Genomic DNA, 13107 nt, shown 5'->3' with positions numbered 1-13107 from the left:
AAAGTCAACTTGAGTCTATGAAATTAAGAAGCTCTTTACCGTATTCTTTCTTGTATACCTAATTAATTAGGTATGGAAAAGTATGGAAAGTATGAGTGAAGTAATAAGTCTATATCCCTTCCATCCACTTATATCTGTGTCACAAGAGTATCATCCCAAATTTGCCTTAGAAATACTACTCTTTTCTTGTTTTTGAGGAAGTTGATCTATGTCTGTATATTGGTTACCTTTGCTTATCTAGGCAAGCACGAACATCCCCAGATTGCATTTATACAAAGTTTAAAAACAAATTAATATAGTAATTAACATTAATTTCTTTAACTGCATCACATTTTCTGTGAAGTACCAACATGTTATAACGTGCTGAATTCTGTACAAGTCATGAACTAAGAAAAATGAAAAAAAAAAAATCAAATTTTAATGCCTTCTTGGAAACTGAGATTAGATTGCAATTATTTCAAAATGACAGTTGGGTCACAATTTGCAAAAGGTTGAGAATGTGTATTTCATATATTCTAGTTAAATAGCTTTTTATTTATACCTATTTTGCTGATTGTTTGAGTTAAATTGAGTTGTTAAGCTATCAAGAATGATTTTTCTATTCAATATTATCCATACCATATATAGCACTGCCTGCCTGCTACATGTGTTGAGTGAAAAGACTTGAGCATTGAGGAATTTACTCATGCATCTATAAGAGTCTTTGTTTTATTATAAGAAGGGTTTTTTTTGTTTTGTTGTGTTTTTTAAACTGCTAGGAAAACATTTCATCTAAATGCATTACATGTCCTGTAATAAATGTTCTATATTAACAGCTATTTTATGTTGAATTCACAGCTTCATGTGGAAATAAATCTTATGGTTTATTTGCAACAAGATACATTTCTGCTACGAAACTAGAGTTTTTCTCCAATTTTCTGTCTATTTTTTTGGGGTGCGAACTTGTGTGTAAATGTTAAAACACTACTTATGTAAGATCAGATTTACACTGAAAGTTATCTTATAATGCATTTTTAAAAACTATTAAATAACTGAAAATGAATTCATTTTCACATTTAAAATAAGACAGTTGTTTCACATATTTACATTTAAAGGTTAAACTGATCTGAAGAAACTTGTAGCTTGTACTGTATCCTAAAAAACTATTTTAACAATTTCAATGGTTGCAATTAATGTAAAGTGTGTAAGACTTTAATGACGATAAAGATTAATTGCAAATGTTTAAACTCCTGCTTGTTTTGTGAATTATTAGAAACTATATTTTAACACACACTGTATCACAGTAAGAAAGCTTTAAAAAAACAAAAAAACAAAAAACACTTGTAGCCCTGAAGTTTGCAGGGCTAAACTGTGCAAAATAAGAGTTGAAGTGTCTTGGGGGGGGGGGGGAAGAGCTCAAGCACTGAAAAGTTTTATATTTGATAACTTGAGATGGTGGGATGTGGTATTTGTTGTTGTTTTTCAGTCAATGGGTCTGATCATCATCTGAACTGCTTTCAGGGAATATGAACCTCCTCTGTACTCAGCCCAAAAAATCCCATCCTGATATTTGCTTCTGTAATGGCCGCCTCTGTACCACACTCCATTAAGGTTAGAATGTGCGCAGGCATTGTACCACCAGCCTCCCTTGTGAAAGTGGGCACAGTTTCCTGTTGGGAGAGAATAAAATAAGTAAAACTTCAGAGGTGAAATGATAGACCAGCGGTTCTCTCACTTTTTCATACTATGGACTACATATCAATAGAGTATTCGTCTTGCAAGCCATTTTACCTCCCATTTGTGATTAGATGGATCACTTCTCCTTCCACTTACAATTCTACAAACTCCATTGCAACTACAACAATTACTTACATAGGAAAGTAATAAAGTATTTAGTGTGTTTTTAGTTTTTCAATATAATTAAGCAGCTGAAATTAAAAAGGAGAGCCAGCACCATGTGACCAGCCAGCTCTCCTTCAGATTACCAGCAATGCTCAGTGAACTGCAGTTTAGGAATCTCTGCTGCAGACTGGTTAGAAGTATTTGGGTGGGGGCATTATGACTTTTGCCTTAGGTTTCAATTTCAGTAATTTGTGGTAAAGTTTATCTTGTGTAGGGAAATGGTGTTCTGTCTTCTCTGAAGTTTTAAAAGCAACAGTGACAACACCACTTGTTTTAAATCATCGTTATTCTTAAAATGCTACCTATATTCAGGGCCAAAACTGGGCAATGAGTGGTGACATAACACGGTATGTTTTTATGTGGTTCATTTTCAGTTTTTAAGCTACCACCAATTTCATATTAGTATTGGAGCTTTTTATTATTAAAGGAGCATCATCAAAAATAATATTTTGTCTGAAAATGTACTTATTATAGATAAGTAATACGTAAGGCCCTAATCCTACAAAGACCTATTCATGTACTTAATTTTATACTCCTGTGAATAGTTATATCAATGGGACTACTGAGTGATTCAAGTTAAGTGCATGTTTAAGTCATTGCAGGATTGGGGTCTAACATTGCTATTAGTGAAACAGAACAGAGAAAATAGTATTCCCTATTTTTTCAAGCTTGTTTTCTCTGGATATTTTGGTTTCACATATATAATCAGCCTGTTTCTCTTCCCTAAAAGACCCTTAAAATCATATGGTTGGGGGACAGGAAAACTGATAAATATTGTAAACGGAATTTTTTAAAATGACACCAAGTTACATTAGCTGAAAGGAGAATTGTTTTTAGTCAATTTAAAAATATCCAAGTTAACTGTGTCCCTTTGAAAAATTCATCAAAAGCTTCTATGAGACTCCCTAATCATTAGAAAAGTAGCATTTTCCAGATTGATAACCAAAAGAGTGCTTAAAGAGAGAGAGTCAATTTGAAATCTAGTCTATTTTAAAAACACTAGTTAAAAGTAGTCTATCTCTGGCAATTTTTGAGTCTTTATAGTTGCATTGAAGCACCTAGTACAATGAGGTTGTAATCTCTTTTTGGGGTATTTAGGCACCACTTATTGCAAATAATATTTCTATTTCAAAAAATGTTTTCTCCCATTTCAGTGTGGGAAAACTCTCCCCCAAAGAGGAAACTGACTGATTGTACAGGAGAATCAATAAAATTGACTTGCAAAATGCACCCTCAAAAAAAGAGAAGGAATGTTTCTTTATCTTTTGGTTGTAGCAATCTTGTTAACTGGTGGTAATAGTAAGTACAGTAAGTTTCAGACAGAAGTGCCCCTGTAAGATAATGGATGTGTAAAATGTATCTATTAACAGGCATAATTAAATAGGACAGGAAAAAGTCTATAGTTTTCTCACATACTGGTAAGAAAAAACGTTTGCTCCTCTGCAAGACTGCATATCTCAATAGAGAGCTTAGTGGGGTCTTAAGTTATATATATGCCTAGTGCTGACCTTCCGGATCAAGGTTCACCAAGAAAGAGAAATGACATGATTTCTGAGAATAACAGGCAAATGTTTCAACAGAGCAAAGGTCTTATGTGGAATAGAACAAGCACATAGCTTCCTCAGCAACTTACCGTATTGAAGCCGATTGAATTAAATTAACTAAGGCCCTCGTCTTGCAACAGGCTCCATGCGGATGCATGGGTCTGCCTACATCGAGTAATGTACAGGATTGAGATCTATAATGGTATCATTTACTGCTTAGTGGAATAACTAAGTCATTGTCAGAGAAATTCATTTTCATAAGAGTCCTTACATTATTCTGGAGTATTTGATCAGAGTTTCCATCTTCTGTATTATTTCTTGAAACAGTTATGTATGTGAGAGGTGGCACTACTAATGGAATTTGCACTGAACAGCTTTTTCATATGTATGTCATTAAAGTTCCCTTACCTGTGTACGTATCTCTATCTCTGTCCAGTGTTGTAAATTGTTTTCCATTGTGCCATATCATAGAATCCCCTGCATTTCCCTGGTAAGTTCCCAGACGCAGTCTATAGAATTCACTTTCAGGCTCCAGGCGGAAACTGCTGTATTCTGCATAGACTTTCTTATTACTCCAGTCTTCTAGTTCAATCAATAGCCTATAATTGTCCTGATTGGTAAGCATGTAAATATTTTCTAGTCCCAGCCAGTACTCTCCATCAATATTTCCAAATCCTTTCTGCACAAAGAAAACCAGAATATGAGCTTGTTCACTAGTTTTTCTGAATCTATTGAATGAAGACATTTACCAGTAGTAGTAGATCCCAGTAGATTTTGTGTATCTAAACTAAAAACTGTTAGGAATTTAGACTTCTGCTCCACTCTTTCAATTAGTTCCTTTGTGCTGGATACTGCCACCTTTATTCACTGAGTAGTACTTCACTCCATGAGTAGCCTTAATAATATCAGTGAGACTACTGGCAGTGTAAAGTATTACTCAACAGGTGTCAAAATCTTTGCATCTTTGATTCCCATGATGTTCTTTTTTTAAAGCTGGAACAATATATTCTGTGGCACAAAAAACACTGTCCATTAAGACCATATGAGTAATGCATTTCATGAAGTACATTACCAGACACACAAAATAATTATGCATGAGTAATTCAATACTCAAGATGCATAACATTTTTGTACCTTTTACACAGGTAGACTGGTATTTCACTATTTATGTAATCAAACAATCCATCTGTGTACTCTAGGTTTCAGTCCTAGTAAATTCAGTAAGGACTATTGGCCTTGAATCACTGACTGCTGCTATGATACCTTTTTGCTAATATTTACCAGCCATTGTTTCCTTTCCATAAGAAAATAACTCTTTTACTATCAATGTCTAAAATGTTTGGGGTTGTAAATAAAATACTCATTGTTTTTCTTTTAATTAAGTGGTGCTTAGTAGGATTACAAATTCTTTTCTTCCATAAAACACTCTAAGTAAGAGCCAGTTTGTGGGCCAGTTTTCGAAAAATTACGCAATTGAAAAACTAATTTTGTGTACACACTACAGAATTTTCACTTTATACTGAAATGTTCTGAGTTGCACTCTTTGAGGCTATTAAAGGTAAATACTTTATTCAGATCTTGTGTAAGAGAATCTAGTTTTTGTGCTTTACTGTTTTAATCTCCTTTTTGCTTTTATAAGGAGGGAATAAAGTAAAAACCATTAGTTATTTTGTCATCGAGGATACAGTTTTAACCGTTAAATTCCAAGAAATGCAAAAGTTAAACTTCTCATAGTAACCTTAATTCATGTCCTTCACACATTTAAGAGAGAAATTCTGTAACATATGACCGGTCATATATGATGATCCCAGTTCGTAGACCAGAATGTTAGTCTTTGTGGCTTTTATTTTTCTGTTTTTATTCACCTCTTCTGCTTCTGCTAATTCTTATTTCTTAGTTAACTATTTTACTTCTGATTCTTTTTCAAGTGTTAATCTTACAGCAGAATTAACTGCAGTGAGGAAATTACATTGAAAATATATTAGCATCTTGTAAATATAGATAGTGAATATATAGGATTCTAGTGGTCACTGCCCCCCACCAAAATGAAGCTGTTTTCTGAATTCTAAAATTTACCTTGTAACTGTCCCAGTTCCTGAAGAAATTGACAGATCCATCTGTCCTTTTCTGAATAACTGCCCAGCCTCCAGGGTCCAGGCTGTTCTCACACCACAACTGTACTGGTTCATTGCTGTTTTCAGGTTTGATCATATAAATCCCACTGTTGGAATACCCAGCTTCTTTGGCTTGTTGACAGTCTTTGAATGGACCTGTTTGAAAAGAATTGCCATAAGCTTAAGCTTATTTTTTTTTAAATGTACATGCAGGACACAAGTTATATATAACATGTAAAACAGCAAGAATCTTGTGGCACCTTAAAGACTAACAAATTTATTTGGGCATAAGTTTTCGTGGGCAGAAACCCACTTCGTCGGCTGAAGTGGGTTTCTGCCCACGAAAACTTATGCCCAAATAAATTTGTTAGTCTTTAAGGTACAACAGGACTCTCGCTGTTTTGCTACAAACAGACTAACACAGCTAGCCCTCTGGAACTCCTATAACATGTAGTTAATGTATGTACACAAAGACTTTGTACTGCAATGTAAGACTTTATCTTAGAAGTGGTCCAATATCTATGAGATCCCATTTTACTCTTGCTATTCCTTTTAAAAAGTACTTATTTTCTAATTCTAACTGCAAATTAAAGCTTGCATGGTAAACATTGCAAAACATTCTTGCTAGTTTATTTGGTTAATTTTAAATATTTTGTCTGTTTCCCCCACCAACTTTTCAAATAGATAACCATTTTGCTAAACAGCTGTGCAGTAAAGGACTTGTGCCATTAAAAAGCACATCAGTAGCACTTCTGCCTGCTAAGAACCCATATTTACTTGTCAGAAACACTGCCAGTATATTGACATTAAAAAGTTTGCAAAACACATGGGGAAAAAAATCATTTAGTGAACTAAAGATACTTTAACATAAAGGAATTTTAACTTTGAATAACTTTAAAATTTGAAAACCTATGTCTATAAAATTTGGTCTCAGAATTTTCGCTGAGACCTAAGTAACCAGACTAGATTTTGAAGAGTATAGACCGCATTGCTTTTTAAACAAAAAATGGTGCTTACTTGTCAGAGAAATGTTTATTCTAATATCTGAAAGATAGTTTGTTTAGATTTTCTTGAAGCTTACTCAAATTCTCCCTTCCCAGTTTTGTTAATGAGAAATTTAAAAATGAGTTTTGGAAAGCTATGTGGGTGAAAAATAGGATTAATTACAGAAACTGTAATAGAAACTAAATTATTGCTACTTCCTTCACAACATATCCAAAGTTGTCCCTACCTTTCAATCATTACTTCCACAACCTTTGGCCATCCCTTGATAATCTCCCATTTTGAGTACTGTAGCTTTCTTCGCTTGCCTTCTCAACACCCACTTCATCCCATTTAGTGTATCCAAAATGCTGCTGCTAAAGTCTTCTCCAAACTTGCTGCTTTGACCACATCTGCCATATCAATCATTTTGCTTGCTCTGTATCTCTTCCCTTGCCTGTTTTAATTTCATCCATTCTTTTTGTATTTCTCTGAAGGTGTCTAGTTGGAGTGAAAGCTCCCTGGGAAATGGGGGACTTTCTCTAAACTGCCTAGCACAATTTGGGTGCTATATAAAAAACAGTATGGCTTCATAATAAGTATTCTAAAACAAGTTCTTGATTTTAAGAGTGAAAGCAGAATGAAATAGCAAAACTTTTATAACATAGATTGAAATATTGAGGACAATTAAACAGGCCTGCTACTGTGGTTGAAATACTATGCTCTGTGCAGAGGAAAGAACTGTAGGACTCATTTCCAAGACCATTAGAGACCAAAGCAGATAGTAGAGCTGTTTTGACTGGCTGCTAAGCAATAGTGATCACAACAGCTTTTGGCCACTGCTAAAATTCATCTGGCAGTAGTCTCCGGATGCAATTTGTCTCAATTTTGATTCTTTAGATTTGTAGACACTGACACAGAATGTTGAAGTTGTAGAAGAGGTCTCAAAGTTATGTTCTAGAATCCACTTTTTGTATTTGTTCACTGGAAACACTGAAATTTGTGACTTGATAAAATAGTTTGCATTGTGTTGAGTTAAAGGGGTGTTGTTTCTATGCTAGTGAAAGAAATTACATATCAAATTAACATTGTTTCTATTAGGACTTCATCTGGTATGGTGCTCCTTGAAGTATAGTTGTAATAAAGGTAGTGCCTGAACATAAATAATATGTTCTTTCCTCAACACATTTTCCACACCAAATTCTGTCCAATTACTAAAGTTAGATGCTGGTGTAACAGAACATGGATATGGTGTGTATTCATAGTCATAGTTGTTTACTGAAAAACTAAGGTTTGACTACCACTTACTATCGTTAGCATTGAGGACCCAAATACAGAAATTAGATAGACTGGGATTCTTTTCTGGTTTGCACATCAACAAATTAACTAAATTCTGATTACCTACTGTTGATGTCATAGTCTGAAAGAAAGGTTTATTATTTCCTCTTGAAAGCCAAGCACTTACATTTTTGGGTTTTTAAGAATGAAATATTAAAATGCATATAGAACATAACTTTGGAATTTTGCTAAATAATTGAAATTCAAGGAGAGCAGATGTATTTCACAAAACCACACCTAATCTTTTAGCATTTACAATGTACACCTTTAAAGTTTAATATCTTGAGAGGACCTATGTTTTATTTGTTCCTTGTGTGCTGTTGGTAATTTGCACTTTTGAGATCATGTCCTACATTTTTACTGTTACAATACCAAAATAGCGTTCTAAGCATAGGATTTAGTAAACCCAATGGTTGATCTCTAGCACATCATATTTTGACATGTTGGATGGTGAAAAAGGAAAATGATGATGGAGCATTACTCTCTTCTTAAGATGGAATATAACCAAAAAAAAAAATCCCTTATACTTGGTTTGAGTAGAACGAATGGCTAATGATGACCTAGTGTAGATTATACAGAGACTTATTGATGAGCAACTGCAGTTTATATTTGCATATCTTTGATGAGCATTTTGGAAATATTAAAGGAGAATCCAAAAATCAGAGAAATAATAGCTGACCAGCTAAAAAAAAATTATAATAGGACAAAGATGTGTAAGAGGCCATTAATGTTCATTTGTCCTGTATGAAACACTGAAGTACTAGTTGTGATTTTAAGAGGCATTATAACTTGTGTGAATAGTGACTTCAGTTAAATGTCTCTAAACATTTCCATACTAAATGCATTTATCAGTTGCTCATAACTTTCTCAATTTTTCACTTTTCTGGCTGGTATTTTTTAGCTCTGGCTCTAACTGAAGGTGAGCTTTTTGGCTAGTTGGTTATTTTTGGGGGTGGAGTGGGCATGGAGTTTGAGCAAAAATGGTTCAGCCATTTTTTAGTAGGGGCAGACAGTAGCGAAAAACACTTCATGCCCTTTTAAAAAAAATAATAAAACAACTGAAAATAAGGCATTAATTACTCACTATTAAAAATTTGTCACTGGAACAATTTAGCAAGGGTTGTGATTAGATTCTCCATCACTCACAATTTTTAAGTCAAGATTGGATGTTTTTCCAAAAGATTTGCACTAGGAATTATTTCCGAGAAGTTGTATGGCCTGTGCTATACAGGAGGTCAGACTAGATGATCACAGTGGTCCCTTCTGGCCTTAGAATCAATCAAACTCAATGTTTTGAGGCACTTTTTTAAAACAACACTAACACCAAAACTTGGGAATAGACAGTTGAAATTGGCCAAAGAGACTGTTCTTAAGGAGGAAACATGCTTTTGATATTCCAGTGAAAACTGGTTTTGATTTGACCAAGTTATGAGCAGCTGAAGATTGTAGTTCATGCATGTATGGTAGCTTTTAATTACTTTCAACCAACAATCATTTAAAAAAATATTTTCTCTGTAAAAATTAAACTAAGGCCCAGACCTGCAGTTTGATTTGCACAGGCATAAGGCTCCTCATACACAGATCCAGTTACAAGCCGGGCCTAAATGTATTAATAATTTATTTTGATAAAGGAGTTGCAAATATAAATATTCAGTTTAATTACCATGCAGAATAATTTTGTTTTTATTTTTTATTTTAACTTAATTGTCCTGCATGCAGATTTCTCCTTACCTTTAGTAAGATATTTAACATTGTGTTGCATGATTTCATTACTCACTGTGCAGTCCAACTTATTCTCTGAGGCTCAGATTCAGAAAGTTACTTAAACACGTGCCCATCTTAAGAATGAAAGTGGCTGCACTGAAGTTTAAAATTAAACATTAAGTATATTGCTTAATTAGCACCTGAGTGCCTGACCTGCTCCCATTGAGTTCAATGGATTCTCTCCCCTATTGACATCTGAGATGGTTGTATCAGACCCCAAATAAGGCAAGGATTATACAAAAATAATGCTGTGTGACTTGTAATTTAAAGATTGTAACACAGGCACTGGAGGCAGAATGAAAGTTCTACTTCGAGTGATTGCTCATATACATTCCAATATAGGTGAGTGCGCGCCACCGTGCACTGGTTCCCGGAACTTTTTTCCCCTTCGCAGACCCCGTAGGGTTGGCTCAGGCACCCCATGGAGTACCGCGCTCATGCCGCGGTAAATAGGGCACTGCCGACCCTGCGGGCCCTCAGTTCCTTCTTTCTGCCCATGACGGTTACTGGAACGTCTTGCCTCTTGCCTGACAACAGCAACTAGTTTTCCCCGTTTGATCTGTTCTTTATAGTTGAACATTTAGAGTTAATTAGTTGTTAAGTAGTGTTAAAGTATAGTTAGTTAGCATTAGATGAGATAAGCCCTTAGGGGCTTACTGTTGGGATTCAAGTCCTGCGCCGCTTGCGGCAAACCCATCCCCGTGAGCGACGCTCACGACCACTGCCTCCGCTGTTTGGGAGAGCAGCACCGTAAGGACAAGTGCAGGATTTGCAAAGCTTTCAAGCCGCGCATGCAAAAAGAACAGGATGCACGCTTGAAGGCTGTTCTGATGGAGTCCGCGCTCCGCCCGGACTCTGAACCAACGCGTTCGCCCACAGCAGCGAGCGTCTCCTCGGTGCGGAGCACTCCACCGGCACCGGAGTCAATAGTCACCGGTGCCGAAGAAGAAAAATGAATCCAGGGCACCGAATGCCAGGACTCCCCTGCACCACGGCCGTGGTCTGGGGAGAGTCAGGAGATGCACCAGCCTCGGGCTGTTGCGGTTACTCCGGCACCTGCATCTCCACGCAGGGAGCCTCCCGCCGACTCCTGGGGGTGGGGGAGCACCCCTGCAAGGGCCGTCGACGCCAGAGGCGTTCGCTGCGGCATGCGCCCTCATGGGCATGCCCACGCCTCCATCCCCCCCTTGGCCGAGGCTGAAGGGACCGGCGTCTTGGGGTAAACCCGCGCTGGGTGGCCCCAGTGGGTGGCTGAGACAGGAGTCAAAGTCTCCCCCCAGATGGTCAGAGAGGGTAGAGCGTGTGGGCTCCCCTCTCAGCTCTCACTCTGGGTTGTCAAGGTCCTCCACACCGCGGCACCGTCGATGAGCTGCGGCACCGGAAAGGTCCCACTAGAGGTGAAGTCGTTATAGTCCCGCCTCGCGCAGCTCCTCAGCACTGAGTCCCTCACCACGGCACCGGTCCCAATCCCTGGACTGCAGTCCGGCGCAGATCCCAGAGCTAGAGGAAACGGCACCGGCGGCACCGACAGCTCCACACCGCCGCTCAAGCTCCTTGGACTCGGCACTGCAGAGGCACGGCCGGCACCACTCCCAGTCCCCGAAGGGGAAGCGCCGCCACAAGACCTCGGTACCGAGATGGAGGCCGCACGCCTCCTCGTCAGCACTGCACGCGACGGCACCGGCACTCCTCATCGTCGTCGGGGTCCTCCCGCAGCAGATCCTCAATGAGGGCAGGCAGGTGCCATAGACACCGCCGGCATCACTCCAGCGGCTCAGGGTCCTGTGCTCACCGATGGGACGTGCTGCAGCCGGCACCCATACCAGCACCGGGATGGCCACAGGGACTGTGGCAGTGGCCATACTGGGGACTGTGGGGGGCCTAGATGGGGCAGGGTACGGTCTCGGTCCCGTCATCAGTGACCCAACCGGCACCTCCCCCGCCTACTCAGCCAGAGAAGGGCCATTCCTCCAAGGAGGAATCGGACCCTGAGGAGGGACCCTCTACTGGGGCCCTTCCACAATCCTCCTCCTCCTCCACTGATGAGGCGACCGCCAGGGACCATAGGGCACACCTGCCAGATTTTAGAACTCACCAGGAGCTCCTAAAGAGCAACCTCAACCTGGCGAGCAACCTCAACCTGGAACTGAGGGAGCTTTCTGAGGAGGAGGACCCCCTCTTTGGGGTGGCTGGGTCAGCAGGACTGTCCAGGGTGGCCCTGCCTGTCCACGAGAGAATCCTGAAGTTGGCCAAGGCTCTCTGGCAAACCCCTGCCTTGGTTTCCCCTACATGTAAGGGTGGCGAGAAAAAATATTATGTGCCCCAGGAGGGGTTTGAGTTTTTGTACACACACCCAGCACCCGGGACCCTGGTGGTTGACGCGGCCAACCAAAGGGATAGGCACCACGCCTAAAAATAAAGAGAACAAGAAATTGGACCTGTTTGGCCGCAAGGTCTACTCCACAGGGGCCATGCAGTTGCGAATAGCGAACCACCAGGCACTCATGGGTCGCTATAACCTGAACCTGTGGAACTCCTTGAGGAGGTTTGCAGGGGGCCTCTCCCAGGACCAAGCGGCAGACTTTGCCATGGTACTGGAAGAGGGCGCCACGGTAGCAGCAGCGGCCTTAGAGACTGCTAGCGACGCTGCGGACAACGCCAGCAGAGCCATGGCCTCTACGATTGCCATGCACCGCTGCTCGTGGCTGCAGTCTTCAGGGCTATCGCAAGAGGTTCAGCAATCCATCCAAGACCTGCCCTTTGATGGGGCAGGTCTGTTCTCGGACAGAACGGATGAGAAGCTGCATGCCCTGAAAGACTCTAGGGCGACCCTCCGCTCTTTGGACCTTTACACCCCCCAGGCCTCGAGGCACTAGTCTTGACCGCAGCCTCAGTGCCAGGCCCAGCCGCCCCCTAGGAGATCACCCAGACCATCACAGCCCCATAGGGGCCGTGATAGAAACAGGGGGTTTGGGTGCCGCGACCGCCCGGGATCTTCCGTGTCCCCCAGCGAGGGCCATCTAAGGGGCCAAACCCCAGGAAACAGTTTTGAGGGTGCGCCTGAGGGTGGCACTGATACCTCTCTCCTGGATCCGCACCTCCTGTTTGCGGAAAGGCTCAGACCCTACTACACCGAGTGGCAAGCTATTACATCAGACTGTTGGTTCCTCAGTGTAGTCCTCAGGGGATATGCCCTCCAATTCTCGGCTTTCCCCCCAGATTTCTCTCCCCCCTCCCCTGCCCCCCCGTCCCTCTTCAGGGACCCCTCTCACGAGCAACTCCTTTCGCAGGAGGTCGTTTCCATCCTCCGCCTCAAGGCGGTGGAAGCGGTTCCTCCACAAGAAATAGGGAGGGGATTTTACTCCAGGTATTTTCTCATTCCCAAAGCAAAAGGGGGCCTGAGATCCATATTAGATCTCCGCCAACTAAACAAGTTTATCAGGCGTCTCAGGTTTGCATGGTCTCCCTAGCCTCCATCATCCCTG

The 13107-nt window shown here is 40.4% G+C and overlaps 2 protein-coding genes across 8 annotated transcripts in view; one reads left to right on the top strand and one right to left on the bottom strand.

Moving 5' to 3' along the window:
• The window catches only part of RALGPS2 (Ral GEF with PH domain and SH3 binding motif 2), a 304700-nt gene that overhangs the window by 185835 nt on the left and 105758 nt on the right, over positions 1–13107 (top strand). The window lies entirely within an intron of this gene.
• The window catches only part of ANGPTL1 (angiopoietin like 1), a 32141-nt gene continuing 20495 nt past the window's right edge, over positions 1462–13107 (bottom strand). The window contains exons 4-6 of the mRNA XM_067532450.1: positions 5502–5695; positions 3834–4104; positions 1462–1649 (exon numbers count right to left, since the gene is read on the bottom strand). Coding sequence (XP_067388551.1) covers positions 1462–1649; positions 3834–4104; positions 5502–5695 — 653 coding nt within the window. The remainder of the gene's footprint in view (positions 1650–3833; positions 4105–5501; positions 5696–13107) is intronic.

Source organism: Emydura macquarii, unplaced genomic scaffold (assembly GCF_026122565.2).
Source record: "Emydura macquarii macquarii isolate MOO-44397 ecotype Brisbane River unplaced genomic scaffold, CSIRO-AGI_Emac_v2 contig_3287, whole genome shotgun sequence".
NCBI classification, from domain to species: domain Eukaryota; kingdom Metazoa; phylum Chordata; order Testudines; family Chelidae; genus Emydura; species Emydura macquarii.
Note: the sequence above shows the minus strand (reverse complement) of the source record. Positions and strands in the feature narration are given on the sequence as shown.